This window comes from Lactuca sativa, chromosome 6 (genome assembly GCF_002870075.4).
Source record: "Lactuca sativa cultivar Salinas chromosome 6, Lsat_Salinas_v11, whole genome shotgun sequence".
Taxonomy (NCBI): domain Eukaryota; kingdom Viridiplantae; phylum Streptophyta; class Magnoliopsida; order Asterales; family Asteraceae; genus Lactuca; species Lactuca sativa.
This window is the reverse complement of record NC_056628.2, coordinates 85,397,479-85,414,158: the sequence shown is the minus strand read 5'-3', so window position 1 is coordinate 85,414,158 and position 16,680 is coordinate 85,397,479. Positions and strand designations below refer to the sequence as shown.

The 16,680-nt window shown below is 40.0% G+C and overlaps 2 protein-coding genes across 2 annotated transcripts; both read left to right on the top strand.

Annotated features, from left to right (window-relative positions):
* The first annotated feature begins 415 nt into the window (after positions 1-415).
* Positions 416-925, top strand: LOC128126622 (uncharacterized). The gene is made up of 2 exons (XM_052764464.1): positions 416-678; positions 743-925. Exons 1-2 carry the CDS (start codon positions 422-424, stop codon positions 891-893), a joined length of 408 nt encoding a protein of 135 aa, XP_052620424.1. The 5' UTR covers positions 416-421; the 3' UTR covers positions 894-925.
* Positions 926-1,899: 974 nt separating this feature from the next.
* On the top strand, positions 1,900-4,295 carry LOC128126621 (uncharacterized). Its single transcript, XM_052764463.1, has 7 exons — positions 1,900-2,107; positions 2,202-2,328; positions 2,414-2,767; positions 2,855-2,959; positions 3,257-3,442; positions 3,700-3,909; positions 4,006-4,295. The coding sequence occupies exons 3-6, from the start codon at positions 2,474-2,476 to the stop codon at positions 3,898-3,900; spliced, it is 786 nt and encodes a 261-aa protein (XP_052620423.1). The 5' UTR covers positions 1,900-2,107; positions 2,202-2,328; positions 2,414-2,473; the 3' UTR covers positions 3,901-3,909; positions 4,006-4,295.
* The last annotated feature ends 12,385 nt before the right edge of the window (positions 4,296-16,680 follow it).

Here is a 16,680-nt window from a genome sequence, read left to right as displayed (position 1 = left end):
ACCAAAGTATTGGTGTTTTGTTATGTTTAACTTTAAAAAATGGTGAACAATTTTAAGATATTTCTTGTTAATTACTATTGATTTGACGTTTTTAAGCTATTAGTTGTTTGTAATTTAAGTTAATTGTTTTATACTTTTTTTTTTTTTTTAATTACAAGTAATATGTTTGAACTCTTAAAACCATTTGAGCTCTAAACTGTGGTTAAAAACCACACAAAATAACCGCACCAAATCCATGCGGTTAATAACCGCAACACAAAAAAAACAAAACCGCACCGCAAAAATAACCGCCTAACCGCACCACAAAAATAACCGCACCATGCGGTTTTGAAAATGGATTAACCGCATTTACGGTTAGTGGTGAGGTTTTAGCTAATAACCGCACCGAACCGCACCGCGCTCACCCCTAGTTGAGGCTTACATGATTGGAGAAATATCGACTTTTTGCTCACAATACTTTTTGCCTACAATTGAAACCCGGTTGAATCGTGAGTCGCGTAATTTTGCCCCAGACATTCCTAGTTATACCATGGTCGACTCTCGATTAAGCATTTTCAAAGTTCCATCTCGAAGATTATTCGAAAAAAGTGGTCAACGCAGGCCTTTGACAGATGATGAGATGCGTATTGCTCATAATTACATCTTGATCAATTGTGTTGAGGTTCTACCTTTTTTAAGGTATGTCAAGTTATCTATTTTTCCTTGATTTCGTGAAACTCTAAAATTTTTGTTATTTTTTAAGGTTGTTTGAAAATTATGTGATCCAAAGCCAAGCTGATATGGATGATGGAGCATTTGAAAGGTTTAGGGATCAACATTTTGCTAAGTGGTTTAAAGATTATGTGAGTATGATACGAGAAAATTTTGTATTACCAAAGTGTCTTCCCCTGTGAATTAGTTAACAAATGAATTTATCAATGTAGGTTTTTCAACAATCAAATGATATCGATCAACATCTGAAATGCCTTGCACGAGGACCATTACGACATGTTAGGTCCTATAAAGGATACTTTGTCAATGGTTACAAGTTTCATACTGAAAAATATGGTGATGGACGGGTCACACACAATAGTGGTGTATGTGTAAGAGGTACTTGTTACAATGAGACTGAGTGTGACTATTATGGGTTGTTGGATGAGGTCTTGGAAGTAGAATATCAAGGCATAGGGCGTTGTGTCGTAGTATTGTTCAAGTGTACATGGTTTAACCCTACTGAAGGGGTACGTGTAGATCGAAAGCATAATTTGGTTGATATTAAATACAAATCAAGGCTAAGAAATGAAGATCCGTTTATCCTAGCGTCACAAGCAGAACAAGTGTATTATGCACCATATCCTGCAATGAAGGATTTGAAAGATTGGTGGGCTGTCGTCAAGACGAAACCAAGGGGTGTATATGATCTACGCCAATGTGTTACTAAAGAAGATGATGATGAGGATGAAGAGGACCAATTCTTTCAAGAAAGTGAAGTGACTTTACCTTCTACAAGTAGCGGTGCAAATGAGGTGGCAGGACCCCTTTCTCATGTAATTGAAGGAGAAATAGAAGAAGTTAATGACAATGACATTGAGAGAGAAGAGGATGAAGAAGTTGATGATAACTTGGATGATTCATCTGAAGATGATATTGAAGATGAAAACATATGTGATGATAATTCTGATGATGAGTAATTACTAAAAATGTAGAATGAAACAATGTATTTGGAACTATATATTTTGCCTAATGGACCTTATAAATAACTTTTTAGCTAAAATGATCGTTTTCTTTTTCTATATACATTGCACTTCCATTTATTTGTGTATTATAGCATGTTACCTTCTCTTACTTCTATAATTTTCTATTATAATACATACTTGTTCTAACCAATAGTTTATTAATTCTTGATTTTAAGGGTTATTTTTTTACTAATGGCGCAACGAGGAGCCCGTGGTGGTGGTCGCAGTGGTAGTCACATTAGTGGTCGTGATGCTAGAGATAGAAATGCATCCCAATCATACAATGATGTAGAAAGTCAACCTTCTTCTTCAGTTAGCGGATCAAACATCTTAGAACAAGTTCCAAGTAACCCATCAAAATGGAAGTTCATTGAAGTCGATTCTGAAAAGGAGTACTAAAGTTAATTTTACAATTGTTTATGAAAATGAATTTACTTGTTAATGATAATACTAATGCTAATTTTTTAATTTTTAATTTTTTGCAAGATTTACGGATCAGTTTTCAGTGATCAGAGCCATCACATGTATACTGAAGACGATGTTTGACGGCCCATGGACCTCATGGAAGAAGGTTGACAAAGAACATCGTGATGCAATGTAGGAACACTTCAAGGTTTGTACTTATTATTTTTATGATTTATCAAAGTAAAAATTGGTATAAAATGAAAAAGATAATTGTATGCATGATCTACATGTAGGGTTTGTATGTTTGGCCCTAAGAGACTGATGTTCTTGCTCGCAAGGTATGGGAAGACTGTATGAAGAAACGATTTCCTGACGTAATGCGAAGAGCACGTGAAGCATCTTTAAAACTTGCCAAAGCTGCAAATGTGAATGCCTCACTAGAAGGTGATTTAAATTTGCTAAAGGACTATCGCCCAAATTGGATAAAAAAGGAGTATCGGGAAAAAATGATCAATGAAGTGTTGACCACATCCAAATGGAAACGTTCATCACAATCAGGGAAAAATAACAGAAATAAATTAGAAGATGGATCTATTTCCAAACATACCGGGGGTTCTATATCTATTCGTCAACATAAGAAAAGAATGGTAAGATGTTTGCATCTCATGTTAGTTTCCACTTAGACTGTTGAGTTTTTGTTTTGTTTTTTAATGTATTACTAATGGATTTTGTAGCAAGCAATGCTTAAACGTCCTCCTACAGGAGTTGAACTTTATGCAAGGTTGCACACTAAACGGTCTACTCAAGAGTACATTACACCAAAGGCAGCTAAAGTTAAGGTATTTTCAATTCTTTTGTAGGAAACAAAACTTCCTACTACTTGGGTTAATGACTTTGTTAAAGCAACTAATTGACAGAAAACAAATCTTTCGTAAGTAGTAATCAACTTACAAAAGAAAAGAAACAAATTATTATCTCTAAATTTTTGATCCTCTGCCTAGTTGTAATTAAGCGTTTTGTAAGTAGTAATCAACTTTATGCAAGGTTTGAGTATTATGAATTTAATGGGATGGAATGAACCATTCCATTCCTTATTTCATGTTACTATTTTTTCATATTTTTTTTTGCTATAATAGGAGGCTTATGAAAGTGCTATGGTGGCTAAGTTTGGTGATGATACTAGTTGCCACCCCCTCTTGGATAATGAAACATGGTGTGATATTTCCGGAGGAGTCAAGAAAGGAAGAATATATGGATTCGGATCTGTGTCTGATCCAACGAGCTTTTTGGAAGGAACATCTAGTACAATAACATCCCAAGAGGTTCGTTTAATTTTGTACTTTATAAAAATTTCCTATCATAGCATTGTACTTACAAAGTTTCCTATCATGGCATTGTACTTACAAAGTTTCCTATCATGGCATTGTACTTACAAAGTTTTCTATCATGGTATTATACTTACAAAGTTTCCTATCATGGCATTGTACTTACAAAGTTTCCTATCATGGCATTGTACTTACAAATTTTCCTATCATGATATTGTACTTACAAAGTTTCCTATCATGGTATTGTACTTTAGGTTGTCTATGAACGTGTACGAAACGAGATGCGTGGTGAAATGGATGCTAAAGCTGCAGAAATGGAAGCTAAACATCAACAAATGCGTGAGGAAATGGATGCCAAAGCTGTAGCAATAGATGCCAAACAACAACAAATTGATGCAAAATATGAAGCAATGGAGAAGATGTATGCAGCCTTGCAAAATATGATGGGAAATTGAAAAGTAGAGGTAATATGATGTTAACCATTAGTATTTGATGTTTTTGAATGACTTGTTAACCTTTTGTATTTGATGTTTTTGATTGTTTTGAATAATGTTTTATAGGAATGAGAACCGAAGATGATTGGATGGACATGAAATGAAGATATCAGCTAAAATGTTATTTTGAAGGTTAAACTTTTTTCTGTTTGTACCTCTTTTGCATACTTCGGATTTCTTGGTTCTAAAATGTTATTTTGAAGTTAAACCGTTGGGAGTTTGCTGTTATGTGGATAGTTTCGTTTTTGGATGTTTCTTGAATGACACTTTGGTAAACTTTGATAGTTTTGGTATTGTAATGCTTGGTTGTATCATTATTTGATGTTCTTTAGTATAATAATTTGATGATTGTAGTATTTTTTTTTCTTTTAGAATCATAATAAAAAAATGATACTACAAGTTCGTGGTGAGAAAATAAAAAGTATTTTAATGCATGAATTTTGCGAGGGATTAGCTACGGAAAAAAAAATCATGTCTAAAGTGTGCGACGGATCAGCGACGGAAAGGAAAAAAATTTAATGTATGATTTTTGCAAGGGATTAGTGATGAAAAAAATTCATGTCTAAAGTTTGCGATAGATCAGCAACGGAAAAAAAAATAGTATATGAATTTTGCAAGGGATTAGCTATGGAAAAAAAATTGTTCATGGAAATTTGCGACAGAACAGCGACGGAATGCATTGAGTGACATTTAGTGACATTTAGCGACGAATATTCCGTCACTACCTTTGTCGCAAGAGAAAACCCGATCCGTCGCTAAAACCCTCGCTGAGAAATTAGCCACCTTTTTATTACCTATGGAGTGAATCTGTCGCCGATCCATTGCAAACAACATTTAGCGACGGAATAGCGACGAATTTTTCCGTCGCTAAAACCCATGTTTCTAGTAGTGGACTCTTGCATTCTGAAACAAACTAGCCGTACTTTAACATCAATTGTAATATATATCCCTAGTATGGTATCTCAAGAAATAGTATTTTTCAAGAAATGAATGAGTTTAACCAAAATTACACATAATGAGTTTATACTTTAACATCAATTGTAATATATATCTCTAACATAAAGTAATAGTTGTGTGTGCAATCCAAAAATAAAGGTTTTGTCCTATAATAGCTTGGTGCTATGACCCATTAAGTTCAATACGTCACAGACGAACGTTGAGCTTGAGCCGTAATTTTATAATGTTATACATGATTAAACGTTTCTATAGATTCCAAGACTTTGTATGAAAATAGTATCTTGATAATCTTCTAATATCATGTATTTACATTTGGGATCCACCAACATTCAGTAGAAAAAAACATTACACAAACTCAACATTTAAAAAATGCAACATATTGTTTATTAATGGACTTTATTCAACAAAAAATTATCTCTATTGTTTGTCCACTAGGTTGGAATCAGTGAAGTGGCACTTTGATTGAGAACAAAGTGTTGGATGTTGACCATCCTAACAAATTCAATCATATCAAGCATAACAATATTGCAAGACAAAGAACATATCCCCAAGAGCGTATTATAGCTGGTTTATTGATGGTATACTTGCCGAAAATGAAAAGATCCAATATAAGAAATTTAAGAAAATGAAATGACATGACAATCAAGAACCAGGATGCAGTAACTATATGAACATGAGTAGATCCTGCATAAAAAATTAAGAATTAAAATAGTAACATGCATCAATAATACTAATGTGATTTAAAGAAATACAGAAACCTAAATTAAGGAATACACTTTTATGAGAAAGTCTATCCCAACTTTTCTTGTTGAATGCTTTCCACAAGATGGTTAAAACTAAAAGCGATGGTATTCATAGTATGTAATGACCCAAAAATACGACCCGAAAATTTCTTTAAAAACATTACTAAAATCATATTTATAAAAACTGTATCATAAGTCATAACATAATTTCTCGAGTATTGATTCAAAACATAATATCATTATCAGAGTCAAACATTCCCAGGCTAACTGTCTATGGTGTGTGCACTACAATCTTCCCGAGCTCCTCCTTTGAAAAACTGAGTACCTGAAACCAAATCTGAAAACCGTAAGCACGAAGCTTAGTGAGCTCCCCAAACTACCACATACCATGCAATAACATATAAAGCACATACTGGGGCCTTGCCCCCTCCATCAGACCAAAGTCCGAAGCTGACTGACTGGGACCTTGTCCCCTACATCGGACCGAAGTCCGAAGCTGACCGTCTGGGACCTTGTCCACTCCATCGAACCGAAGTCCGAAGTTAACTGACTGGGACCTTGTCTCCTACATCGGACCGGAGTCCGAAGCTACTGACTGGGACCTTGTCCCCTACATCGGACCGAAGTCCGAAGCTGACTGTCTGGGACCTTGTCCCCTCTATTGGACCGAAGTCCGAAGCTACTGACTGGGACCTTGTCCCCTCCATCAGACTGAAGTCCGAAGCTAACTGACTGGGACCTTGTCCCCTACATCGGACCGAAGTCCGAAGCTAACTGAACACAGCATATCATAACATATTCACTGGCATAAACTCACATATACTGCATACTACATCGGGCCGTAGCCCGGAACACATAACACATAAATCCTGTCTGAGCCACGAAGGCATCAGACATACTAACTACTGCATCAGATCAAATCCGGAAACTACTACTAGCTAAACGGGCCGGCATTGTGGCCTTAGACCCGTTCCTACTGGAAGGAAACTCACCTGAGTCTGCTGAACTGATGCTGCTAATCCTTCTGACTCCTACTTGACCTCTGACTCCAAACTACTGCTCCACTAGCTCTTCGGGCTACCAATGACCACATAACACTTAGTCCAACTGACCTCCAAAGGTCAACTAGGTCAACTCTAGTCAAGGTCAAAATCCTAGTCAAAGTCAGCCTTCCAGGTCAACCCTACTCGCCGAGTCCACCTAATAACTCGCCGAGTTCAAATGCTCAAGGTCTTTCTATTCGCGACTCGACTCGCCGAGTCAGTCCATGACTCGCTGAGTCAACTATTCCCGAGTCCTGACCTGTCCAACTCGCTGAGTCTCCACCCGACTCACTGATTTGAGTTTCAACTCGAAGGGTTTGGGGTTTCGCGACCTGACTCGCCGAGTCCAAGAATAGACTCGCCGAGTCCAAGACAATCTTCAACCAACTCGTCGAGTTGTTCTTCCAACTCGCCGAGTCCATGCCTAACTTCATCCGACTCGACGGGCTGTTCATCCCACTCGTCGAGTTCCTCCTCATCTTCAAGCTACTCGCCGAGTCCACTCGAAGGACTCGCCGAGTCTATTCAGTCCTTAATCCATGCAGTGACCTTTCGAGCCAAACAGGGCTTCCAACTTATAGATCCATACTTCTAAGGCCTATCCCCTACGTAAAGTGGCAAACTTTACGTGTAGATTAAGAGATCTAGGCTCAAAACACATTAAACTAGGGTTTATGCCAAACATACATCTTCAACATACCAAGGGCTGATACATTAGGGGATTCTAGACCAACACAAGCATGGATTTGAGGTTGCAACCTCAGATCTGGACCTCTAACTCGAAATGGTTACATATCATACCAAAAAATGTCCAAAACTCACACATAAGAATAGATCTAGGTGCAAAGGGAGTCCAAGCAACAACTTATTACCTCCAATTGGTCTGAAATGTCTTCTCAATCCCAGATCTACAGTCCCTTCTTGCACCTCCAAGGCCTTTCTTCCTTCTCCAAGCTTCAAAAGCTTCACTAAGGGTAAATCTTGCTCCAAAACGATTATGGCGGCTAGGGTTTAGTGATATGTGCTAGAGAGGCAGTAAAAGAACCCTAGGGGAGAGAATGAGACGTTTAAATAAGCTCCAAGTCCCGGATTTAGGGTTTTCCTTGCTCAGACCAGACTCACCGAGTCACCTTGGCCGACTCGCCGAGTTGGTCGCTTACACCTCAAGGCGATGCTTGTCTTCCGTAGGGGTTCACCCCTTCTTTCCTTGCACGATTTCCTTGTCTTCCCAAGGCGATGCTCCATAACTACCTACCTCTTCCTTCACTGTGAAGACCCTATCTCCACCAAATCTATTACTCCTGCTACTCCCAGTACAGGTCATCGTCGCCAGTATCCATTGGGCATTCTTTCTACTACCATTTGGTGTCGAGCACCCCACGAACAACTGACTGAAAATTCTGCTATTCCAAATCTGGCTTCCGGATGAACTGAGACCACCCAGGTCCAACTAATAAGGCTGAACCTGCAGTCCGACGCAAAATTAACACTGCCTAAAATACTGGAACTAACTGAAACACTGAACCACCTGGAACACTGAACTGCCTGAAACACTGAACTGCCTGAAACACTGAACTGTCTGAAACACTGAGTTCCAACTCAACTGTGGAGTCAAAGGACTCCTTACTTAGTCGCTCCCACGACTTCTGAACGAAATCTTTCTCTGGAACTAGTTTCCACTAGTTATCCTGTCACTGATGCTCTAGCAACCTTCCGATCCAATCGATCGGACCCATACGTCACATCCTGACATCATCAAATCCACGACTAACAACATGATGGCTCGCAGACTGACAGTAGCCCTTAACGTACCTGAACCCCAACGGTCTACTGCTACTCTGATCTCATAACTGATGTGACGATCTATAGCCAAATTGCTGACTTAGCCATAACTGAACCATTTGGGAAATCCGAAATCTAACCCGTGGATTCCCATATCCTCACTGCTGCACCCGAACGGGTGGGAATTACTGCTTTCCCGCATCCAACAATGCGCTCATGCTGCCTACCAATCTAATAAAAGCCACAGCTACACTCGCCGACTCACAACTCTCAAATACTATCTGGCTGCTAATGAATGCTACGGCTACCCCCGCAGACTTACTACACCACTACTACTATCTGACTGCTAGTGAATGCTACGGCTATCCCCGCAGACTTACAACACTCTACTACTATCTGGCTGCTAGTGAATGCTACGGCTACCCCCGCAGACTTACAACACCACTACTACTATCTGACTGCTAGTGAATGCTACGGCTACCCCCGTAGACTTACATCACCACTACTACTATCTGACTACTAGTGAATGCTACGGCTACCCCCGCAGACTTACATCACTATACTACTATCTGACTGCTAGTGAATGCTGCGGCTACCCCCGCAGACTTACAACACTTTACTACTATCTGACTGCTAGTGAATGCTGCGGCTACCCCCGCAGACTTACAACACTCTACTACTATCTGACTGCTAGTGAATGCTACGACTACCCCCGCAGACTTACAACACTCTACTACTATCCTGAGGACATCCTAACTATCCCTAGTCCCGCTAGTGCTTCCTCATCCTGATTTCTCAAAACCCGCCCTCAGTCCTTGAATACCGCATCATTCCTGATATCTTATATCCTTGATATACTTAGCGCTTCATCGTGGAGCTCTTCGGCTTGGTTCCCAAACCAACCGTCTACTAATCCGGATACAAGAAGCTATTGTTGGGATGTTTCCAAACTCCCAACTCCTGAATCTATACAATCCTACATGCTGACTCTGACACTGGCTACTAGTACGAAAACATCTCTTGCTAACCACTCACAGGATCCTCATTCCGACCCACTTGGGCCCCTACAGGTGGTCCTCCAATCCTGGATTCCCAACCAGCTTCTAACCATCTCGATTACATGAACTAACCGCTGGAAAGGTCCTCAATCTCCCAATTCTAAACTTCTCAATCCATCACTCACTGTGCTACCATCATTTCTTCTCAGAGGCCGCGCACTCATTCTGGGTCTACGTGACTCTTATCCTTGTGTACTCGGAGGGTTCTCCCCCAATTGGATTTGGCTAACTCCTTACTGCTCACTGGTCGAAAGGATTTCCAACCTTCCTTCCATTAAAAGGGTGATATGCTGTCCGCCGACGTTTACCCTTGCCAGCGCTCCAACTAACTCTCACCAGATCCTCACCCTTCTTGCTATCTGACTGAGCACCCCTCGATCCTTAACTGTATTTGCTTTAGGGACTACATCTCAAGAACCTGTGTTTGGGTGCACATCCCTAACCCACTTCCTTACTAACCGCTAACTACTCCACTAAAAACTCTGGATTATCACTACTGAGAATACAATTGATCATTATCCGACTAACGTCTTTCCATAGGTAGTAAGGCACTACTGAATCTTACACACACATGCTACAGTCACTGCATCTGAAGTAACCTGATCTAGAGGGAACGACATCCAATTCACCATTCAAATTCCAAGGTATGCAGATGGCATAACACTCAGTCACAAGCAGGTAATATGATACCCCAATACATACGCTTATAAATATCGCTGCAACAACATAACAATAATATCTTGAATAATAATTGACAGGAGGGTAAAAGATACATACCTCCAACACCCAACACTGCTCGAAACCCTGCTGAAATCTACCGGAAAACTCGGCTTCGAGCCATAGGCACCCTTGCCCGGCCCTGACGACCGTTGGCGGCACTCGAAGTCCCAGGGGCAGGAGCTGGCACCTGCCCTGCTGTATGCAAACTCGGACAGTGGACCTTCTTGTGGCCCCTCTGACTGCAATGGAAACATAACGGATCAAGTCCCTGGGCGATGGTAACAACACAGTCTCTGCTAAAATGACCAATCTGGCCGCACTTGAAACATCCAACATCGCCACCATTTCTACGCCTGCACACACCCATGTGCGTCCTTCCGCACTTCCCGCATCGACTGCGGCTCTGATAGTTCCTCATCCTCAAATCCGAACCCTTGAGCCTCTTACCCGAACCTGTGGCTACCTGAGTCTCATCCATTTTCCTCTTTCTTTCCGACTCCTTGCCCGAATCTCGCTCCTGCGTTACCCCATCGGCAACGCCTGTCGACTGAACAACAACTGTTTGATCCTGGAGCCTCGCTATCAATCTATCAGTGATCCTCACAACCATGTCGGGCAGATCCTCGTGAATGGCTCGCGTAACCTCCTCAACTATCCAATCATGCAAAGGTCTCTCTTGGAGACAAGGTGCCCCACTCACCCCTGTCCCCTGATGGAAAAAACTAGAAATGGGATCTCCTCTCTTGATGGATCACTGCTCTCCATAAGAATCGGGACCCAGACGAGCCCCAATCTGTCCTGAAACTATCCAAGCCTTAAAGGCCTCAAGATGACTGTCCATGAGCTCCACAATGGCCTCTCTAACCGAACCAAAAATCACTAGAGTCTGATCAATGATGTTTCGCATGATCTCTGCGGAAATGAAACCCCTCATCTGATCATCAAGCTGCCCAGCTCCAAAGCCCGAGCCAGATCCCTCCTGGATGCCTGAAGTGCTAACTGATAGCTTGCGCAATATCACCATGCTGAAAATATAATAATTCTTGATCAATTTGCACACTACTGCTGAGGGATCTCTCACACACTCTACTAGTTCCCTGGTTTTGCCTTGGCCCCTCTTGAATCGAGTACAGATCCTCTGCTTTCAGTAGTACGGGCCCATACTACCTTCCACATCTATCCGTACTTTCCTCAAGAGTTACCTCAACTCCACCAAGTCCCATTTTCTCTTCTACTGATCTCTGCTACTCTCATCCTAGGCTTGCCATAGGGAACCTCTGACTCTACCCAAACAGTCCTCAGCTGCTAAAGGCCTCCTTGCGATGCCAACTAGCAATTACCTGGATACCATCACATGTGACGAGGCTCAGATAAGCCTTCGAGTAAAAGACTCGTCCCTACAACGGTTAGACTCAAACGAGAGCTGTGCAGTAGGGTCAAATCCAGCACTCTGAGATTATTCAACCCTGATCACATGTAATGTGACGTATTCACCTAATGGCTAACTCCCATCATTTAGAATCCCACAAAGCACAAAGCAAGCAGCATTCGGATAAAGGAAACATACTCAGGCAAAACTATTCTCATAACAAGAAACTGTACTAGCATACAACGCTAAGCTCATACTATCAGGCATAACCTAAACAGGCTATCCTACTGCTGTCTACTCAATACTAGCATGAAATACTCGTAAAGCTGAAACACATATAGCAGGCACATAAGGCATCCTCCTAGATCCTTAGTCCTATACTAGCATGCTGTTCTACAAAAACTGAAACTGAAACTGGAACTGAACAATTAACTTGTATGGGTAATTTGGGAGTACTTACTTGAGCTCGGCTGATTGCATGCACCACACCCTTTTCTTTTAAAAAAATTCCTTTCTTTCTAAGTGCTTTCAAAATTCTTTAGAAAACATTTTCCTTTTAAAAATCTTTTTATTTTCCCTTAGTTTGAGTTCAGATACACCCGGAGGTGTATTCGAATCCCTCAAACCAAGGCTCTGATACCAACTTGTAACGACCCAAAAATACGACCCGGAAATTTCTTTAAAAACATTACCAAAATCATATTTATAAAAGTTGTATCATAAGTCATAACATAATTTCTCGAGTATTGATTCAAAACATAATATCATTATTAGAGTCAAACATTCCCAGGCTAACTATCTATGGTGTGTGCACTGCAATCTTCCCGAGCTCCTCCTTTGAAAAACTGAGTACCTGAAACCAAAACTGAAAACCGTAAGCACGAAGCTTAGTGAGCTCCCCCAAACTACCACATACCATGCAATAACATATAAAGCACATACTGGGGCCTTGCCCCCTCCATCAGACCAAAGTCCGAAGCTGACTGACTGGGACCTTGTCCCCTACATCGGACCGAAGTCCGAAGCTGACCGTTTGGGACCTTGTCCACTCCATCGGACCGAATTCCGAAGCTAACTGACTGGGAGCTTGTCCCCCACATCGGACCGGAGTCCGAAGCTACTGACTGGGACCTTGTCCCCTACATCGGACCGAAGTCCGAAGCTGACTGTCTGGGACCTTGTCCCCTCCATCGGACCGAAGTCCGAAGCTACTGACTGGGACCTTGTCCCCTCCATCAGACTAAAGTCCGAAGCTAACTGACTGGGACCTTGTCCCCTACATCGGACCGAAGTCCGAAGCTAACTGAACATAGCATATCATAACATATCCACTGGAATAAACTCACATATACTGCATACTACATCGGGCCGTAGCCCGGAACACATAACACATAAATCCTATCTGAGCCACGAAGGCATCAGACATACTAACTACTGCATCAGATCAAATCTGGAAACTACTACTAGCTAAACGGGCCGGCATTGTGGCCTTAGACCCGTTCCTACTGGAAGGAAACTCACCTGAGTCTGCTGAACTGATGCTGCCAATCCTTCTGACTGCTACTTGACCTCTGACTCCAAACTGCTGCTCCACTAGCTCTTCGGGTTACCAATGACCACATAACACTTAGTCCAACTGACCTCCAAAGGTCAACTAGGTCAACTCTAGTCAAGGTCAAAATCCTAGTCAAAGTCAACCTTCCAGGTCAATCCTACTCGCCGAGTCCACCTAATAACTCGCCGAGTTCAAATGCTCAAGGTCTTTCTATTCGCGACTCGACTCGCCGAGTCAGTCGATGACTCGCTGAGTCAACTATTCCCGAGTCCTTAAAAGGACTTTTAGGCAAAAGGACTTATTGATTTATGGTGGTGAGAAAATGAGTTTTTTAAAAAGTGTTTGGATTGGTTTTTGTGGTGAGAAAGTCAATAAGTCAATAAGTTAAAAAGTATTTGTCTTAGCTTATGCATGTTTTAAGGATAATTTGACTTTTTCAACCAAAAAGTTATAAGAAGTTTTTAAATGTTAGAAATCGTAACTTATTAAAATCTCCTTTTTGAAAGGATGATGAGAGGTTATTTTAAAAGTCCTTATTACATTAACAACCACTTTTTTTTAACTTATTGACTTTTCAAAAAGCCAATAAGTCAATAAGCTCTTTTTAAATGAAATCTAGAACACCCCCTAAGATGTTTGAACCACTTGAGTGAACCACATGAATGGAGATCAATCATGGTTCTCAAGTACTCTGTATGATAGTAACACGACCATAGTGAAACTTGGAAACAAAATAATAATGAACTAATGAACACGACTGGTTATGATAATGCTAAGATCAAAATTGAATGGAATCAATCATAATGTTTGTGATATGTACTATATTTGAGGAACAAATCATAGTAAGTCACGACTACAAGAAAGTGGTCATAATATCTTGACAAAAGGAATGTGTAAGATTTTTCATCACCACAAAGGCCTGATTATTAAGACCTTAATGGGTGCAATCAATATGTTTATGTGGTTTATTGAACTACAACCTCAGTCTAGTCGAATACAAGACTGTTTGATCACCATTCACCAAAGGATAAGGTGGCGTTTGTTTTCTGACAAAAATATCCTTTTGACCTTTTATGTCTGCGGGCGGAAAAGACATTTGACAAAAATATTGTTTTTTTTTTCAGAAGACAAAAGACATAAAAAGGTGTTTTAACCTTTTTTTTTTCCAGAAAGCAAAAAAAAAAAATAGTTTTTGATTTTGGAAGATGTTTTGTAAGTTCCATCCCTATGTTATATTTCATGTACCACAAGTGCACAACATTAGAGAGTTAAGCTTTATGACAGGAGTGTGGATTATGTACTCTTAGGATTGTTTATGCATTGAATCTAAGCCCTATTAGTTACTCGATCCCAAGACTAATAAAATCAAAGTTACAACGGATGTCATTTTTGAAGAAGAAAAATGTATAGGCTTGTACCAAAGCACATTGAGAAAAAGGCCAACACTAAGAACAATACCAATGAGGGTGACAACACCAACGAAGAAGATACACCGTTGAGGATGGTAAACTCATACACATCATAGGAGGGTTATAATGAGAACTAGGTAGAATTCATATAATTCGAGAAACAGGAAGGTCACCACAAGTATTAGATTCAAAATAAAATTCTAATTATTCATCAAATAATGTCGGAACCTATAAATACCAGTTTCCCACCAAACCTAATCCAAATCTAACATTTAATTAAAAGTTAAGTACTAACAATTTCAATAAAATATCAACCTTACTTCAATGATCAAAAGATAAATCTCCCCATTAATTAATTCTCAAATTATTGGTGATGCTTATAGACATGTCCAATGGAACAAAGTGCACATACTTACTCAAGCAGTCCACTACAACAAAAATGACATTGTAACCCTCTGACCTTGGCAACCCAATCTTAAAATTTATTGTCACGTCTACCCACACATTTTTTTTTGGTAATTCTAAGGGTTGCGACAATCCTCCCGATGCCATTGTCAAATATTTATGGTGTTGATACACGCCACACTCTGCTATCATTCTTGCTATGCCTTTACACATACCCTCCCAATATACTTCCTTTGCCATTTGTTGGTAAGTTTTTTGTACTCCTGAATGTCCCGCAATTGCACTCGCACATCACTCATGAAATAGACAAGGAACTCAAGATGATGATCGAGGCAGCACTAAACAACTTTGATAAAGGATTCAGTCACCTTCATCACTAAGCCTCGGTGGTGCGGAAGTCCCTTCTCGAACATGCCACCTTATTATCCACAATTCTCGAGCCCAGGACAGCTCTGACAAAACCTCATTCCATTAGACTACCCATGGTACTGAAACGGTACCGAACGTTGATGATGTCCCCTTTCATGAATGTATATAAGTTGTGTTTTTTTTGGGCCTATATTGAATTTCAATATTTACTGTTTTATCATTTTGATGTTCATGATTTACTAAGTTCCTTTTAAGCGATTTGTTCATAGGGAACTACTAAGTTTATATTACATTTTTTTGTCTTCACTTGCTGTTGATCCTTTGATGGTGATGTGGCACCATTTTCTGTACCATTTGCCTTACTATACCCTTCTCCACTTTCCAATTTTGAATCCACTTCATCCTCAAAAGATTCCTCATGAGTTGTTTCTCTTTCAGGTGACAAATCCTTTCCTTCAATCTTGCAACTTTCCCACATCTTGAATTCGACTTCAACGGAATCATCATTTCCATTCCTGTCTCCTTTCTCACTCATACTCTCTTTATGATGTTCTCCATTCACAATCGCCACATCATCTTGAGGTATTTCTTTTAGTAAAGGTTGCTCAGATTGTTCAATTTTTGGGACTTTATCTCTTGCATCACCATACGAAATTAATATCCTGGTTCTACAAATATGAAATTAATCAAATGGGGTGAATTTTAGCATGTAAATAACTTATTCTCATAAGTTAATATTTGGTGTCAATAAATAGAGGATTGAATTTATCTCCAATTTGTGAAGTAGTTAGTTAACGGGTGGAGTCGTTTTTCATTGTTAGGGTTCTACACAGAAACCATGGTTGATTAATTCTTCAAAACATTTTTCAAACTCATAAATGGATGTAAATACGACCCTTTATGATGCATGACACATCCTGATGAAGGAACTATCATACTGCTTGCCTACCTTTCTAACCCCACTAGTTTAACTTTTACAAACTGTTTATTAATAAATGATATTTGTAATTAAATGTCAACAGTCAAAGGAAGGTAGGTGAGTCACGAGGACATACATGTTTGGACCATGTGCTGCCACCAAAGCCTTTTTGCACCTAGACTCCTAGAGTTCTAGACGGCCCTTTTTCTTTTATCCATAATTTTAAATGTCAATCAAGGATGTGGTAGGGAGAATGAATGGTTATTGACTTAATGGGTTAAGAGAAAAAAAATATATATTGGGGTGATGTAAAAGTTGTTCTTGAAGTGAAATATGATGAAGAAGTTGGTACGGGTCTGGGTCCCACATCGGAGTTTCAGAAGCCCGGAATGGGAATGTGGTGGGGAGACAA